Genomic DNA, 18,546 nt, shown 5'->3' with positions numbered 1-18,546 from the left:
CATCTCTATACTTTTCAGATGACATCAGGTAAAACTTTAGATGATCATACTGATGAATTCAATAAACTAATATTGGACTTAGAGAATATTGAAGTGGCATTAGATGAAGAAGATCAGGCCATAATCTTTCTCTTATCTCTACCATCATCATATGAACACTTTGTGGATACATTGATGTATGGTAGAGAAACACTTTCAATGGAAGATGTGTTGGCTGCATTAAATTCAAAAGAATTGAAAAAAAGGGGGGAAACAAGAGATGATGGTGCAAAGGGATTGTTTGTGAGAGGTAGACAAGAACAGAGAAATCCCAACTCAAAAGGGATTTCAAGATCAAAGTCTAAAGTAAAAAGGAAGGTGTTATATTTGCAATTATGAGAAACACTTCAAGAAAGATTGTCCAGAGAGAAAGAAAAAGAAAGTAGAGCCAAGTAGTTCAAAAAGGGCATAGTGGTAATTCTGGACAGGAAGAATCAGAAGGGTATGATAGTGCTAATGTAATAGTGGTCTCTAGTGGTGAAGGTAACAAAGAATGGATTCTTGATTCAGGATGCTCATATCATATGACTCCATACAAAGATCTGTTCAGTATGTTAAAAACTGAAGATCTTGGTGTTGTTAAGATGGGTGATGATAGGCCATGTAAGATTCTTGGACATGGTTCTGTTCATTCAATCTTGACAATGGAGTTGAGTATCAACTTGATAATGTGAGATATATTCCTGATTTAAAAAGGAATTTGATATCACTTGGTTCATTAGAAAGTTCTGGTTGTCATGTTAGTATGAGAAATGGGAAAATTAAAGTGATAAAGGGATCCATGTTGTGTTATCTGGTACAAGAAAGGGTAATAATATCTACTTTCTTGATGGAGAAGTAGTTGCAGGAAAGGTGTCAATGGTTGAGGGTAAATTGGTCAATCAAGCTGAGTTATGGCACAAGAGGCTTGGTCACATCAATGTTCAAGGGCTGGTAGAGTTGAATAAACGACAAGATATTGGTGATCTAAAAGGTTGTGAGATAGATCATTGTGAACATTGTGTCATGGGAAAGGCCAAGAGGGTGTCATTCAACCACAGCAAACATAGCACTAAAGGGATTTTGGAATATGTTCATGCTGACTTATGGGGTCCTGCAAAGGTTGCATCACTTGGTGGAGCAAGGTATTTTTTTATCCATAATAGATGACTATTTTAGAAGAGTTTGGGTTTATGTGATTAGAACTAAGGATGAAACTTTTAGTAAGTTTAAAGAATGGAAAGTCTTAGTTGAAAACCAAACTGAAAAGAAGTTAAAGAAGCTAAGAACTGATAATGGTTTAGAATTTTGCAATAGTTTGTTCAATAAGTATTGTAAAGAAATGGGAATTGCAAGACACTTGACTGTGATAGGCACACCACAGCGGAATGGTTTAGTTGAAAGAATGAATAGGACCTTGTTGGAAAAGGTTAGATGTATGTTGGTTAATTCTGGTATGCCAAGGGCATTTTGGGCAGAAGCAGTCACAACTGCTTATTACCTGGTAAATAGATCTCCTACTTCTGCTAGGGACATGATGACTCCTATGGAGTTGTGGTTTAGAAAGAAGACTGATTATGGGAATCTGAGGGTATTTGGGTGCCTGGCCTATTCACATATAAATCAAGGTAAACTTGAACCAAGAGCTATAAAGTGTGTGTTTTTAGGATATCCTGAAGGAGTAAAGGGGTATAGACTTTGGAGAATGGATGATGGTAGTCCAAAGGTAATTGTAAGTAGAGATGTGGTATTCAAAGAAGACATAATGTACTGTGATGTTTTGGGCAGTAATAAGAAAGAAAGTAATGGTGCAGAGAATGTTGATGTTCAGTTTGAGGTGGAGCTTGGGTATGAGGGTAACCTTGAAAGAAGTACTAGTCCAAATCATGCAGGGCCTTTTAGTGAAATTCCAAGTAACCCTAGTTTGGCAAGGAATAGAACTAGAAGGGTCATTCAACCTCCATTCAGGTACAGGGGCAATGATGACATTTCAACATATGTTTTCATGGCTGCTGAACAAGAAGACAGTTTAGAACCCCTTACTTACAATGAAGCTATCAAGTCTAAAGACAAAGAATTATGGTTGCAAGCCATGAAAGAAGAGATAGAATCATTAATGAAGAATGAAACCTGGGATTTGGTAAATAATCCTGAGAATCATAAGTTAGTAGACTGCAAATGGATTTTCAAAATTAAAGAAAGTATTGCAGGGGTTGAAGCACCAAGATTTAAAGAAAGATTGGTAGCTAAAGGTTTCACATAAAAGGCTGGAATCGATTATAATGAGATATTCTCTCCAGTAGTGAAAATACTTCTATAAGGGTAATATTGTCATTAGTAGCATCTCTTGATTTGGAGCTTGAACAGCTTGACGTAAAAACAGCTATTTTACATGGAAGTCTTGAAGAGGAGATATACATGAGACAGCCACCTGGTTTTGAGGTGGAGAAGCAGGGTAATGATGAGTGACTCGTAGGGAAGCCGTTAAGCGAGTTAAAAGATATAAATGCATTGGCTTAACCAACTTAATTTCATGGAATAAGTTGATTATGGTTACTCATATGTTTGCAGGTAGGAGGAGGTAGAGGATGAAATTACGAGAACGTGGGCGAAAACGGCAAAGAAAACGGAGTTGAAACGAGAAAGATATGAAGAAAACAAGAAAATGAGCAAAATCGTGGCCCACGGTCTGGACCGTGGACCACGGTCCGGGGCGTAAGGCCACTTGCATGTCTTCTTACTAGGCCGTTTTTGGTTGCCTTTTCACCTACCTTTCAATTGGGGACGGCTTAGAGGTGATTTTTGAAGACAATAATCATATTTTGGGTGTTTGTACTCATTTGTTTATGTTTGGGATTGATATAAACAAGATACTTGATGCATTAATGATCTATCGAGCTATGAGTGGCTAGTTCTATGGTATTCCTCTCGGGATGTAAGGTTAATCGCAAAACACTTTTGTTTATTGTTCTTGAACTTGGATTGATTATCTAAATGTTATGTTAGTATAGTCATGATGTTTGTGTGATTGTTTGTAGCTTGTCTTTATCGCTTATATCTAGTTTTGAACCATGTGTTCTTGGTGTCGTTGACAACCGAGATTTAGTGGAAGGAATTAGGGATAATCGTATTGATTGATTGTTGAGTAACAACCTCGCATTCTAGGAATCCGAGTACTTAGTTCTTGATTAATCATAAACAATTGCATGTACTCAAAACCGAGATATTATGGTTATCCATCGAATGTTAACAAGAGTGTTGAGTAATAACCCGAACCCCGAGAGGAATGCTTGTTTAATTATTCGTTTACAACTTTCGTGTTAGTTTATTTTAGATAAAAAAAATCAAATCAAAACCAACTTGGAAATTACTGTTTCGTCATTTACATTTATATTAGTTAATCGTTGAGCTACTTATTAACACACTTTCCACAAACTCCTCGTGTTCGATACCCACTTACCACTATCTATTTAGTAGTATTTGGTTTATATTTGAGTGAGTCTTCGACCTCACGTCAGGTAATAAGGTATGTTTGCTTAAAAGATCATTGTATGGGCTTAAGCAATCTCCTAGGCAATGGTATAAAAGATTTGACGAATATATGATATCACATGGATTCTCTAGAAGTAAATATGATAATTGTGTTTACTTTAGAGAATGTGATACTGGAAACATGGTTTATCTACTTCTATATGTGGATGACATGTTGGTAGCTTGCAAGGATAAAAGTGAAATTGCAGCTACAAAGGAACTGTTGATGAAAGAGTTTGAGATGAAAGAATTGGAAAATGCCAAGAAGATACTTGGTATGGAGATTTATAGAGATAGTAATAAAAGGTTGTTGAGGTTAACTCAAACAACTTACATAAAGAAAGTGCTAAATAGCTTTTTTATGGAAAAGGGTAAATCAGTAATTACACCAATTGGGCAACAGTTCAAGTTATCAGGGATGGATTCTCCTAGTTCAGATGAAGAAAAGGCAAAAATGGAGAATGTACCATATGCTAGTGCAGTAAGAAGCTTAATGTATATTATGGTTTGTACTAGACCTGATATAGGGTATGCTGTTAGTGTGGTTAGTAGATTTTTAGCTAATCCTGGTCAGATGCATTGGATGGCTGTTAGGTGGATCCTTAGGTATTTGAGTGGAACTAAGGAGGTGGGTCTAATATTTGGCAAGAAAGATGAAAATGAAAGTTTGATTCATGGATATGTGGACTCAGATTTTGCCAAGGATTTAGATAAAGGGAGGTCTATAACAGGGTATGCATTCAAGGTTTTGGGTAGTACTGTTAGTTGGAAAGCAACATTGTAGCATGTAGTAGCTTTGTTAACTACAGAAGCTGAATATATAGCTCTTACAGAGGCTGTTAAGGAGGCTATATGGTTGAACGGTTTTGTGAAAGAGCTTGGATTAGAAAATGTTGAGGCTGAGATTAAGTGTGATAATCAAGGGGCTATACAATAGCTAAAAATCAAGTTTTTCATGAAAGGTCTAAGCATATTAATGTTAGGTTGCATTTTATCAGAGATGTAGTTCAGTCTAAAGAGATAAAGATTGGTTATATTGAGACTGAGGAAAATGCAACTAGTTAATATGCTGACTAAAGCTGTTCCAGGGTCAAAGTTTGACTTATGTTTGGATTTGCTTAATATTGGTTGATTCAAGTTCAAGATGGAGATTGTTATATATGATCATGGTTCAATCAATATAATTCATTCATCACATCAGTTAGTTTGGTTAGCAAGATGTTATTTGGCTGTTAACAAGTTCAGGGGCAATTCTATCATTTGCTGAAAGCTGGTTAAAGGAGTAAAAGAAGGTTTAGTTGTTGGCTGACAACTTATACAAAGTAAAGGGTTGTAAAGTGGCAAAAGATGGAACTTGTTAGTTGATCTACAGTAGAAGTCGTTATATAGCTAAGAGAGATTAGTCAAACAGCTTAGTTTTCTTGTTACAATTCTTTGTGTAGCTTCTGTTTGTTTCTTGTTGAAGATTGTAAACCCTAACTCAATTGTACAGTTTAGTGTTGTTTCAATAGAGATTAAACTGTTAGGGTTTCGTTAGCGTTCTTCGTGTGTTCTTGGTTAATTCCGCATATCCAATAACAGCACCACTGGTCTATGTTTTTTAATTATTATTTAGGTTCAATTGTTTTTTTTTTTGAAATATGTGTTATTATATAGGTTCGGTAAGTCTAGTCAGAAAACCAATCATGAATATCAGAATATGACAAGATTTTTTTTTTTTACTTTAACATTCCAAGTAAGTCAAAGTATTAACTATTTTAATATAATAAAATATCTATAAGGAGTGTTGTTTATAATATATGATTTACTTTAAATATGCTTTTTAAGAACTCCATCTAATACTTTGTCTACTTCCTTATAATTTCAAGCCAGGTTTGAGCTTCACATGTGAATGGTCTCATATCCCTGTAGAATTCATGTGATAATCATTGTTTTATGTTTGACCAATTCATGTGTTCTTGAATTTAATATAACCCTATTTATTGTTCACATATATTAAATATGTTTATTCATTGGTACATAGGGCGCGTCCAATACAAAACCGATTGCATGTGCAGATTCACAAGAACCATATGATATGCGTATACGTATGTTTTGCAGATATAATGAGAATGATAATGAGGTAGATTTGTTACCGTTAAAACAAAAGATACAACTATTGAGATGAAAGTAATATTATTGTTATGAAGATTTTAAGCTCTACATTACGATTAGACCATTTTATGTAGGAGGTTCTATATTTGGTAAAGGACACGGAAATTTGAAAACTAAAATTTGACGTAAATCAACAAGAATGGTGAAGATCAAGGAGAAGACGAAAGGCTCGGATAAACAGTGTGAAATTACCAAAATGCCCAATGACGAGCCAAATGTGTGATGGATGACACACTTGTTGGTAATTTCGGAAGGACCTAAGTTGACAAGCCGGTCAAGTTTGTTTAGTTTCCTAATTGTAATATGATTAATATGGTACTGTCTTTGTAACGGGTTTTTGAGTCATTTTTCTCTCGCAATAATAAAATGTCTGATCGATCATGTGCCTTGAACGTTAAGTATCCAAAAACTTGAATATGAATGCCATAAATAACGAGTAACGGATGTACAACAAAGTCATTCTTTTTGGTTATTCATGTAACCGATAACATTTATTTTAGACATAAAATATGAATGAAATAATGAAAGAGCTATACACACGCAACACACACATACAGACACGTGAACCAACCCGACCCGTTAAGGAGGTATCCACTCTATGTCAAGATATATTATCCCGGATTCTACATTCTGCAGTTGAAGTGAAACTTCCTGTTTTACCTTCCCATCAACTATATCTACACTGCTATCTTCTAGCAGTGCATTGTCATTTGATTTCAGCCACTTCCCTATCTGCATATCCCCAAACATTGACGCGTCCCCATACGCCAGTGCTGATGTCATCATTGGTTGGATGTCGATTTCTACATCCCCCATTATATCATCAGCAGAGAATCTATCATAATCAAAAACTTGCTGCACCAACAATGCAAAACTGTTAAGACTCTACCGGGATGCAAGTTTAATCTCTAGAAACTATATGTGGCAGTTTGACCCGATTAGTTATGAACAGGTCGATTTGAGTTGTGTTTTTATCTCAAACGGGTCAAATCCAAAAATTTTAGCCGAAGAAGAAAACGGGTCGAATCCAAAGATTTAGCTAAAAAGCAAACGGGCCGAATCCAAGAATTCTGCTAAAAAGCAAACGGGCCATAACTTTAGCCAAAAATCAAACGGGTCAAATCCAAAACTGTAGCTAAAAAGGAAATGGGCCAAATACAAAAATTTAGCTTAAAAAAACGGGTCAAATCCAAAACGTTAGCTAAAAAGCAAACGGGCCAAATGGATTAAAAGTCACCCAAAAGTCTATTTTTATGCATAGAATCTCCTTGGAAGTTTTTTAATAAATAATTACATTATTATAGTAATGCTATTGTTTTCATAATCATAACTATAATATTAGACAAAAAAGGGGGGGGGGGGGGCTGCAGGTCCATTCAACCTAGTCTGACCCGTTTCATAAACGGCCTAGAATGCCCATCTTGCCCCCTCTAACCTTTACTAGCATTTAGATGAAGTATCAACCAAATTCGAATCCTAGAAAATACAATAAACAAAGAAAGTGAAAAGAGCATCAGTTTACCAATTTAACGGGCCCATAGTCCTCAGGGACGGAAAGCAGTAACTCTTTATTCCAAATTGGATTTAAGTTGCTCCTCATGATGGTTGTCTGGACCCTCTAATGAATGTAAGAGCCATTTGCAGCCCAAAAGAAAATACAAGGAACAAACAAGCATCATAATTATATATAGACTTGTACATATAAAAAAAATTGAAAAAAAAAACACCAACCTGATCTCCTAGTTGAAGAACTACATACGGGTCACTCGAAAGCATATCACGGACAGCAAGATTTGCGCCTTGAAGAATTGTGAACTTCAAGTGGCGAATAGCTCCATCTGGGCATACCTATTATTGTTGTTTCAAAAATAAGGTGTAAATATGATGCGATAAATGTTAACAGACTGAGTGTTGTGCACTAACGGGTTTCGATGGTGGATTTGAACTTGAAGTTGGAACATGAAAACTATTCTTTTCCGTTGGACTTGCTTGCGTCGCCTTATTATTTGATGAGATCTTTAAACTTGGTTTTAAAAATTCCTGAAACTCATACTTGGACCTAAAGAGTAAATGACATGGTATATATTACTATGCATGTGCAACCACCAAGTTAAAGTTTAGCCACAAATAATGCTATTTGAGTTGATATAAGCATCAAAAAGAATGGACTGAATCATGTAACACAAATACGTGTGGTGATTAATATTTCATCCAAGATAATGACAGAAATGATTACTCGTTCAGTCTGTTTTTATATTTTATCATATTTCACCTAATATAATTTGCACGTTGCTGAGGACTAGCATCAGGCCCGGGTTTAACTCCTTCGGGCACATGGGCCTCATAAATTGAATTTGCAGAATCATTTCCTCCAACTTCAACCATGGCCTCAATTTCTTCATCGGCCCATTCATCAATCGTCACTGATAAAACCTATCCAGACAATTTCATAATTCATAAGCCCATAATCTTCTGATTTGCGAAGATGACAAATGAAGTTTCATAAAAAAGAACCTACCTTTGAAATACTTGGACCTAGAGTTCTGTGCACACCGCAGCATTTTAAGCATATAAACACTCCAATGGTGGGTGACCTAAGATTCAAAATAAAAAAAAATAAGTTATACTGTGATAATCAAATAGTTATGTCAATGAAAAAGTGTACTGTCAAGATTTTCATCCCATCTTCTTTTACATTTCACATGTGAACTTTAAAAACTACTGTGAATTCCTTCCTTAGGTTTTTGCGAAATATATTTACGTTCATGGCTTAATGAACAGTCAACAAGTCAAAAACAGCTCATGGAGACATTGAGGCACTTACGCCCATTTAGGGTCGTGCGCACCACAATCAGCACAAGTACGATTATCACTTTGCTGCAGTAGTTCTTGTAATTTTTTCTTACCTGCAAAATTTAAGATGGAATCAATGGACAATAGAAGTTTGAAAGAACAAAATATATAATGTAGATATAGAACCATCTCATATATGAGATTGAGTAATGCCCATTGTCAACTAAAGAATCATCACCATTGGCGTTTCATGCGGGTCGTTAGGTAATGCAAAAAGATGGTAATCTAAGTTTTTGATTGACAAAAAATGGTCATACAGCCTGTATGATTTGTTTGACTGACACATAAATGATTTGCAAGTTCAAATCGCAGTAAGGAGTTTAAAGCCACATCAAAACACCGTCTAAAATGGCATAGTCGTGTTAATAGATGAACAATGGGCGGCAACAGAATACATACCAGAACTCATTGGTGTGGTTGCAAGCCACAATCAATCATCAATCAAACTTGTTTCACTTCTCAAAACAGACTCTTCTTTCCTAAATGAACATCAAAATAAAAAATATATAAATAAATAAATAAATGATGAAAATATGAAATCAAAATCAAACAAGTTTCATTCAAATTCAACCATATATGACCAGCAGGGGAAAACATATTATTATTATTATTATTATTATTATTCCAAGGATCAATCAAAATTGGAAATGCACATGAAACATCAAAACAGATTTAAAGCAATCATGGATTAACCAAAATTCTAAGGTAAATAAATATAATGAAATGCAATTGAAATACTGATGAGCATGCATTCAATAAATGGTTGATGTGTTTTTACCAATAAATGTGATACGTCCCTTTGCATGAGAAACAGAGGGTGGATTCAAGCAAGCCCCTCAACGACAAGATTTTGTACAAATGTGGAACCAAACAGAGGTTGTTGTTGTTGTTTATGTTTATGTTTTGTTTCTTTTTCAATAATAAGATCTTTGCTTCCATGAATGCAAGAGGCTGGCTTCCATTTTTCCCATTTTTCTTATTCAACCCCCATTCAATATATGCTTCAATTTCTTTTTTTCTTTTTTTCAAAAGTAAATTACAAGAATAGCCTATGTATGTTATGTTACAAGTTTTGTGTATCTCTATATATGTTAGTTATGTTTAGAATCAATTGTAAGAGGATATCTGGGATTTTGCTTATTTTAGCTAGCTTATAGGTTATTAACTTATTAACTTTTTTAAAAATTAAAAGGTGTTTTGAATTCCTTTTTTTTTGTTGAGAAAATAAGTTGATTAAGTCATAAAAGTTGTGACTTGTAAGTTTCGAAAAATGTAATAAAGAGGCAAAATAAGAAATCTCAAGCACCCCCTAAGTTATATAGATGTGATCCTTGGCTTAGCTTGCAAATATTAGCTAAATTAAGCGCAACGCAAGGGAGTTTACCGGGTTCAAACCACACATGTGGCAAAAGTAAAAGCTTACACTAACTGATTCATTGAAAGTTGAGTTACCGTATTGAGACACATTAAAAGTTGAGTGGCCTAATTGAGACACATTGAAAGTTGAGTGACCTAATTAAGACAAAAAATAGTATGAATGACTTAATTGGAACAAACATGAAAAACTTGGTTATTATCTATAACGCTCTCGCTTATTTCAAGTCATCGAACTGTATGTGTTTTAGAAAGTTGGTCAAATTGGGATTGGGCCGTTTATACGCCTTTACGTGCACGTATCTTAAACACACATGTTTTAAACTTGAATTTCAATGTTGTGATTCGAGTAAAATTAAGAAACTATTTGTATAGTTGGTAATTTTAGTGTTATCAATATGATTTTAGTGTTATTATGTTAGCTTGGTGATTTAATAAATATTATTAGTTATTAACGAGTTAGAACTTGGAAGTACAAACTCGTCTAATTCTAATAATATTTGGTGTTTTATCGGTTTAAGCAGTTAATTAAGATATTAGTCTTGGACCATATATCAATTAGTTGGGTTTCTAATTCACCAATTGAAATGGGCTTGTTTCAAAAACTTCGGTTTGATGGTGCTTTAAGCATCTCTATTCTCCAATGCTCCTATGTGATAAGTGTTTGGATTTTACAAATTAAATCTACAAACTAATGTCTATCATCAGATTGGAGGTGTCCGCATGAAGGAGAGAAGCAAAGTGTTTGGAATAACAAACACCTACAAACTCTTGTGAGGGAAAGAGAAGAAAGATGAGGGATAAAGGAAAAGATAAGATGAGAGAGAATAAAATGGTGATGATGTGGAGTTGCTTGTTAATAAAACCATCGTTCATTATTGTGGATGCTCTTAGGGCAAGAGGGGTGGTCACTCAAGGTATCCCAATACCCACTAGTCTAATAATGTCATGTCATTTACATCATATACTACCTGAAAACCACTTAAACCGCACAACACTCATCTGAATTACCCAACTCTCTCTCTCTCCTCTACACACACGCACACACACTCCATCGGGTAGTTGTCCACGAATCTGGATGCCCCAAATGGACGTTAATGTGACGGCAGCGGTGTACCCCGAGTATATACCCGAAACCCATTTGCCAATGGTACCCCTAGGAGCAGAGTTGGCATATTGTGTATACCCATACATGAAATACATGAACACGAAACATGTATACCTGTACATGACACGAAAACTTATTGTGTACTTGTATCCTAAACCCGAACATGAACTTATTAATACCATGTATACACTATAATAGTTGTTAATACTAGGTATAGTCGATTTAGAAGATTATTTGAGTACCTTAAGGCTTAAGAGACAACTGGACGTGGAGAGCCGGAGAGGGAGAATCGGAGATAAGGCCGGACCGTCGAAGAATTGGAGATATGGAGAGGTAGACCGAAGAATCGAAGGGCTGCGACTACCATAGATGTGAAGGGAAACCACCGGACCACCGAAGATCCGGAGAGGGGGAATCAAAGAAGAGTTTGCACATCATCTGCTTAATGTTGGATTGAAATGATGTGCGCCGTGTTCGATTGTTTGGTATAAAAATTTATGGTTAACTACTTAGGGTAATAACATATTATATTATTATATATTTTTATTTATAAAAAAATCTAATATGGTACTAACGGCTACTTAATAGGTAAATGAGTATTTTACTTGTTTAGACACGAAAATTAACAGATCGATTCGAGTCTACCTGTTTAGTACATGAAACATGTTTAAGCCATACTTGATACTTGTTAAAGTCATGTAGGTTTGTGTCGTACATTTATGTATTGTGTCTAAATTGCTAGTCCTACTTAGAAATGATGGTTTTTTTATTGGAGTTTGGGCTTAAAGCATGATCCATAATTGTGGGCCTAGATGTAATCCATCAACATAATCGAATACATAAATTAAATTAGAATACCGGTTTTTGCGATGATTAATCAAGATTAATAGGGATTAATCATATTGAAATTTGTATTTAATTTTTTCAAGTGTGTATATATATATATATATATAATTTTAAATTTTAACTGATTTTAATCAAATAGCGATTAATCAGCGATTAGTCGGTGAAGTACCAACTAGCGATTTATCTAGGATTTTTACAACCAAGCCTGATGCCGCAAAGGAAAGTTAGGGAGGTAATTTGATTATGAATATATATTCTATATACATTTAAAGTTTAGGGATTATTTATTTATGGAGGGAGAACATTGGTTACCATAATAATAATAATAAGGGTTTATAAATTCACGTACAGACAGACGGCAAACAAATAATATATTCATCCCTTAAACCCTACAAAAAGAACCAAACCACTTCGATTTTATATTCTTTATTCTTTGATCATGGTGTTGCCAGGAGACACTGCAATGCCGTACGATAACCTACAACACTGCTATTATAATTATATTGTTTTACGATCAATATAATCTTAATCATCATGGTCTTATGATCTTAATGTTTTTGATTTTAGTAGTGGAGGAGGAGTCGACAAGCAACTCCTTGCTGCGCCTGTCAAGTCTGCCGTTGATAAATTACAACTTGTTTCTGAATTTTTAAAGGTAATTCATTCTACTTGGCTTTTTCTTCTTCATTCAATATTAATTAAAAAGTTTCTTTCTTTATTCGGAATGAGTTTGATTTTCAGAAATCTCCACTTTTTTTCCAAAATTGGTGGACTTTTAGCATTTAGAAAATAGAAATATTCAAAATCAACCAATCAGGCAGCGTCAAATAAGCACACGGCCCACCAAAGAGGCTAGTTTTCATCCTAACAGTAAAACCATTAAAAAACACAACATGGTTACAAAACAACCAATAAATTCAATATGTGTGAACAAGCCGGCTTATAGCCGGCACGTTACACGTGTAATTATTATATAGGCTGTTTTTTGAACCCGTTAGTACTTTTTAATAGCTTTACTGTCTGGATGAAAACTAGCCTCTTTAGCAGGTCGTGCTTATTTGGCACTGCCTGATTGGCTGGTTTTGGATATGTCTATTTTCAAAAGACTAAAAATCAATGTCTATTCTTAGAAAAAAAAACAATCAAAATACTTATTTTGATGATTTTCCCTCTAATTTTCATAGCTCTAATCTGCAAACATTGTGCTTGTATGTGCTAACTTTGCAGTGTAGAGGTCTGGTGAAGCAACATCTAGAGTCTTTCAATTATTTTGTTACAACCGACATTAAGAAGATTGTCGGTGCAAATGATCGTGTGACAGCAAGCAGCAATCCTAATGTCTATCTCAGGTACAAAATTTTCATGTAGATTAGATTCTCAACATTTAAAGATTTAAGTAATAAGCTTTTATTTGTAACAGATACACCAATGTTTGTATTGGTAAGCCTTCTGAAATTGTTGATGGTGTGACCGAGTCAATAAATCCTCAAAGTTGCCGGTTAAGTGAAGGAACGTATGCTGCTCCAATATTTGTAAACATCGAGTATCGCAATGGTGAAAATTCACCTATAAAGTATAAGGTATGTTTTAACTTTTAAACTATGATTATATTTACAACTACACTTTTCAATATATGATATTAAAGTTTCTCTTTTTTTTTTTTTTTTTATGATACTGTAGAAAGATATTGTTTTAGGAAGAATGCCTATTATGCTAAGGAGCCGTTCTTGTGTCCTACATGGCAAGGATGAGGATGAGCTGGCAAAACTCGGTTCGTATAATATGAAACTAGGCTTGTAAATGAACCAGACAAATATGAACAGGCCATGTTAGTGTTTGTTTGTTATTAATCGAACAAACGAAAGTACACAAACAATTAAACGAACACGGTTTTCTTTTCGAGTTCGTCCATTAAGAAAATGAACATGTTCCATGTTCGTTTATGTTCGTTCATTAATAGTATAAACAAAGGGTTTATGAACGCAAACAAACGAACAGAACTAAGTAAAACGACTTAAAAAGTAAACATGAATGGTAAAGTGTTGAGTCTAAAAAGTTATTAAAACTGAAGTAAATTTTAATGGCTCTAAAACATTTGTTTGAATATATTAACGAATGTAAACTAACGAAAATAAATGAATGTAAAAGCGTGAACATAAACGAATTTAAATGAACGAAACGAACGAGATATGTGTTCATGTTCGTTCGTTTAACTAAATAAACAAAAAGATTCGTTCAGTAATACATAAACGAACATACATGAACGGTTCACTAATCTTTCGATTCGTTTACATGCCTATGCAGACAAACGAAGTTATCAATTTATCGTTAAATGGCAAAATTTTGACTAAGTTTTGTTTGAATTTATTAGGTGAATGCCCACTTGACCCGGGTGGATATTTTGTTGTGAAAGGAAGTGAAAAGGTAGATACTTTATTTTCATGTCTTTGTTATTTTATTTTTATTATTTGTTATGATTTATAAGCATCTTTACTAATATTGTGGTGATTGTTACAGGTGATTCTAATTCAAGAACAGCTTTCAAAGAATAGGATAATTATAGACTCAGATAGTAAGGGTTGGTAAGTCTTCTTCTTCTTATTATTTTGGTAAATTAGCTTATGCTATTATATTAATGTTATTATTATTATTATTATACATACTGCCTTTTGATTCATAAATTGCATCTTCCAGCATCCAGGCATCTGTCGTGAGCAGCACCACGACTAAAAAAACTAAAACAATTATAATAATGGAGAAGGAGAAAATATATTTAGTGTTGAATTCATTTGCTTATAAGGTAAAAGTATTATCTGCTTTTATTTTCAAAGTAATCTGTTATCAATTTCTACATAATAAAGTATTATTGTTTAGGTGCCTATTATGGTGGTGATGAAAGCTATGGGTATGGAAAGTGATCAAGAAGTTGTGCAAATGCTTGGTAGAGATCCTCAGTATGCTAGTCTTTTTTTACCATCTATTGCGGTAAGTTACTAAATTTAACTGCAAGTAAAAACCTAGTTAACTCTACACAATTGTTTTATGTCACTATGTGATATTTATATCACTTTTATCATTCCAAATTTCAGGATTGTGCAGGTACTGGTGTCCGTACACAACAAGAAGCGTTGGCTTTTCTTCAAGATAAGGTAAACTTGATTGTTAATATGTATTATAAAATTTGATTAACTTACACCTTCTTCTATATTACAAATTATTTACAATCTTAAAAAATAATTCACTGCGTGCTGCATTATGCGTGACGATCTTGATTTCTTTTTTGAGTATTTTTGTTTTATTGAGCTTGCTAGCAAGTTACTAACTTTAAATCAAGATATTAGAGTTACTATCAGTATACAGTTATAAACTTCTATAAGATAAATCATCGAGATAATTGCTATTTTTAATACTTGTACTTATTTTTGTCTTTGCATGATTATTCAGCGCAAATACAAGTTTGATAAGGTGCGTATTCTTCTATCTGCTATTTTGATTTTTCTTACTTTATATATTTTAATGTATGGACAATAGTTTTAAAGTCGAATATTGTGCTTCATTTAGAATGACGGAGCTCTAGGTGTTCTTCGAGATGATTTAATTCCCAATATTCCGGTGAGTGAATACTTGAATCAAGTTTAAGATATTTTTATTCCCAATATATGAGTTTTAATGCATCTCGACTTGACTTTATAATTTTATATATCTAGGTGCGGGAAAACAACTTTTACTTAAAGTGTGTATATGTTATGGTGATGTTGAGACGCATGATGGATGCAATTATAAACAAGGATGCAATGGATGACAAAGTAAGTTTAAGCCTAAACATCATTGTGCATATACATATATATGTGTACATATATGCTTGTGTGTGTACTATACTGACCGTTAAATTAATGACTTCGCAGGATTATGTAGGCAATAAACGACTGGAGCTTTCAGGGCAACTAATATCTTTACTATTTGAGGTGAGTTTTTGTTTTTTGTTGTTCGGCCCGTTAACCAACTAGAGCAATTGTTCGCTTTACTTGTAATGTATGTGTTATTTTATCAACATCAATAGTCTTAATTATGTGTGATATCTTGTTAAATTCTTGTTTCAGGACCTATTCAAGTTAATGAATGGCGAGATAAAAAAAGAAGTCGATAAAGATCTGTCAAAATACACCAACAGAGGAGATGATATATCTCAGGTATGTCGATTCGATTATGGTTAGGTTTTGAATTTTGTCTATTTATACTAATGGTAGATTGTAGCACACTATCCACTCTCAATAACATCTCTCTTTGACCTTTACAATAATCAGCTTTTGACGAAACACAAGAATGATATTACTACTGGCTTGGTTCGTAGCTTCTCTACTGGAAACTGGGATATCAAACGATTTAGGATGCATCGTAAAGACGTTACACAGGTGCTTTATTATTTCTAGTAATTTTATGAAGTTTTGGTTTATATGATAAAACTAAAAATGCACTTGTAATAGATTGTTTCAAGACTGTCTTACATTGGAGCATTTGGTTTCATGACAAAAATTAAATCACAATTTGAAAAGTCAAGGAAAGTTAGTGGACCTAGGGCATTACAACCTAGTCAGGTAAGCACATTAACAACCTTATACTCATGTGTCACCTTTGCTGTGCATGAATTTGATCAAATTGTTTACACTCATTTGTGATAATTTGATTGTTAGTGGGGAATGCTTTGCCCGTGTGATACTCCCGAAGGTGCAGATTGCGGGTTGCTGAAAAATCTGGCTCTGATGACACATGTTACAACCGATATAGAGGAAGGCCCTAATAGTTCTTTGGTATTTCATTTCTTTCATGTTCTATATTATCTGTGTTTCTTTATCTATATTGTGATAATGCAATCTTGATGCGATCCGGACAACTTTTTAAAACAGAGGAATAATTATGAGCTTAGTAAATTATAATTAGGGGTGACAATTTTCGACACAGACACGGAGATAATTAGGTTTTTGGTTGCCATATTTAACCTGTTTAAAAATGTGTCGTGTTCGGGTTGACCTGTTAAACCGGTTTTGTTAAACAAGTCGACCAAACATGTACACCTTGGTTATCTCCTGCCAACCCGTCTGACACGTTTTGATAAACGGGCTAAACAGGCCATGTGTGGGTTACATGATTTTTAGTGTGTGTGGGTTAGGGTTGATGTTTTTGGCACGAATAAAAACACAAGTCGTGTTTGGGCTGAACATTTCAACCCTACACAATTGACACATAATAAAGAAGCAGAATGAGCAAGTGTCATAAAATGACCATGTATTAACACCATGTCTATAATCTGAATATTATAGTGTTACGGCCTCGGAGTTGACTTGTCTTTGCTTACGGGAGAAGAACTTCATTCCCCGCGTTCGTTTCTCATTATGTTAAACGGGCTTATCCTTGGCAAGCATAAGACACCACAGGTTAATATTTCATTATATTAATCATGTCATTGCTATGATACTTACATACTATTTTTGAATGAATTGTAGTTGTTTGTTGATCGAATGAGAAAGCTGCGAAGGGCGGGTAAACTAGGTGATTTTGTAAGCATCTATGTTAATGAGAAACAAGTAAGCCTTTTGAACTTGCAACACAGATTGATATCTTTTTTTATAGTCTCACATAGTGCTGTTTAAAAAGCTCATTTCGTAGAAATATCATTTGAAGTCGGCCCATTTGTAAACGAGTCGAGACTGAGCCAAGGTTGGCTCAGCTCGTCTGCTCGTGGCTCGAGCGTTAGCTGGCTCGTTTAGTTAAAGCCCATATATATGCTTGTTCAGCAACTTAAAGCTGTATGACATGTCTTAATGAATAAAAATAATAATAAAAGTTCATTGAAAACTATAGTTTGGCTAACTAAAGCCCAAGTTTTAATATATGCAAATTATATATAATAATATAAATAAGGATTCTGTAATTTATATATATATGTGTGTGTGTGTGTGTGTGTGTAAAAATTACAAAATTATAAAAGTTAAAAAATAAACAAGTTGGCTCAGTGAGCTACAAGGTGGCTTGAGCTCAACATTGCAGCTCGTTAAGATAAACGAGCCGAGCTGGCTCAGCTCAGTTGTAAATGAGCCGAGCTCAAGATCAACATTTCAACCCATTAATATAAATTTAACAAGCCGAGCTTGCGCTCAACATTTCAGCCCGTTAAGATAAACAGCTCGGTTTGTAAACAAGCCAAGCCTACCCGGCTCGGCCCCTTTACAGCCCTAATCTCACATGTATCATCAACATTAGTACACAATACAACAATATTCTCGCCTCTAAAGTTGACATTCTGTTTGTTGGCAGCGTTGTGTTTATATTGCTTCAGATGGTGGTCGTGTTTGTCGGCCACTTGTAATTGCTGACAAGGGTGTGTCAAGAATTAAACATCATCACATGAAAGAATTGAAGGTTAGTTACATAAACACATATTTTTGTAACAAATTTGATTTTGTTCTTTTCGGTCACTAGGTGATTTTGTAAGCATCTATGTTAATGAGAAACAAGTAAGTCTTTTGAACTTGCAACACAGATTGATATCTTTTTTTATAGTCTCACATAGTGCTGTTTAAAAAGCTCATTTCGTAGAAATATCATTTGAAGTCGGCCCATTTGTAAACGAGTCGAGACTGAGCCAAGGTTGGCTCAGCTCGTCT

General features: G+C 34.4%; 1 protein-coding gene and 1 long non-coding RNA gene across 2 annotated transcripts; one reads left to right on the top strand and one right to left on the bottom strand.

Annotated features, from left to right (window-relative positions):
- Positions 1-8,219: 8,219 nt before the first annotated feature.
- Positions 8,220-8,998, bottom strand: LOC143564584 (uncharacterized). Its single transcript, XR_013140901.1, has 3 exons — positions 8,956-8,998; positions 8,528-8,609; positions 8,220-8,297 (listed from the first exon to the last, which is right to left on the bottom strand). It is a non-coding gene; the product is annotated as an uncharacterized LOC143564584 (long non-coding RNA).
- Positions 8,999-12,323: 3,325 nt separating this feature from the next.
- Positions 12,324-18,373, top strand: LOC143564597 (DNA-directed RNA polymerase III subunit 2-like). The gene is made up of 22 exons (XM_077051823.1): positions 12,324-12,363; positions 12,448-12,539; positions 13,112-13,233; positions 13,305-13,464; positions 13,565-13,655; positions 14,256-14,308; positions 14,402-14,466; positions 14,579-14,684; positions 14,759-14,869; positions 14,974-15,033; positions 15,329-15,349; positions 15,446-15,496; positions 15,592-15,690; positions 15,790-15,849; positions 15,985-16,074; positions 16,189-16,296; positions 16,369-16,479; positions 16,576-16,692; positions 17,203-17,316; positions 17,386-17,466; positions 18,197-18,301; positions 18,362-18,373. The coding sequence occupies exons 1-22, from the start codon at positions 12,324-12,326 to the stop codon at positions 18,371-18,373; spliced, it is 1,869 nt and encodes a 622-aa protein (XP_076907938.1).
- The last annotated feature ends 173 nt before the right edge of the window (positions 18,374-18,546 follow it).

This window comes from Bidens hawaiensis, unplaced genomic scaffold, assembly GCF_021521415.1.
Source record: "Bidens hawaiensis isolate Kalapana, Puna unplaced genomic scaffold, B.hawaiensis_p1.1 tig00022042_1, whole genome shotgun sequence".
Taxonomy (NCBI): Eukaryota; Viridiplantae; Streptophyta; class Magnoliopsida; order Asterales; family Asteraceae; genus Bidens; species Bidens hawaiensis.
This window is presented reverse-complemented; position numbering and strand designations above follow the sequence as displayed.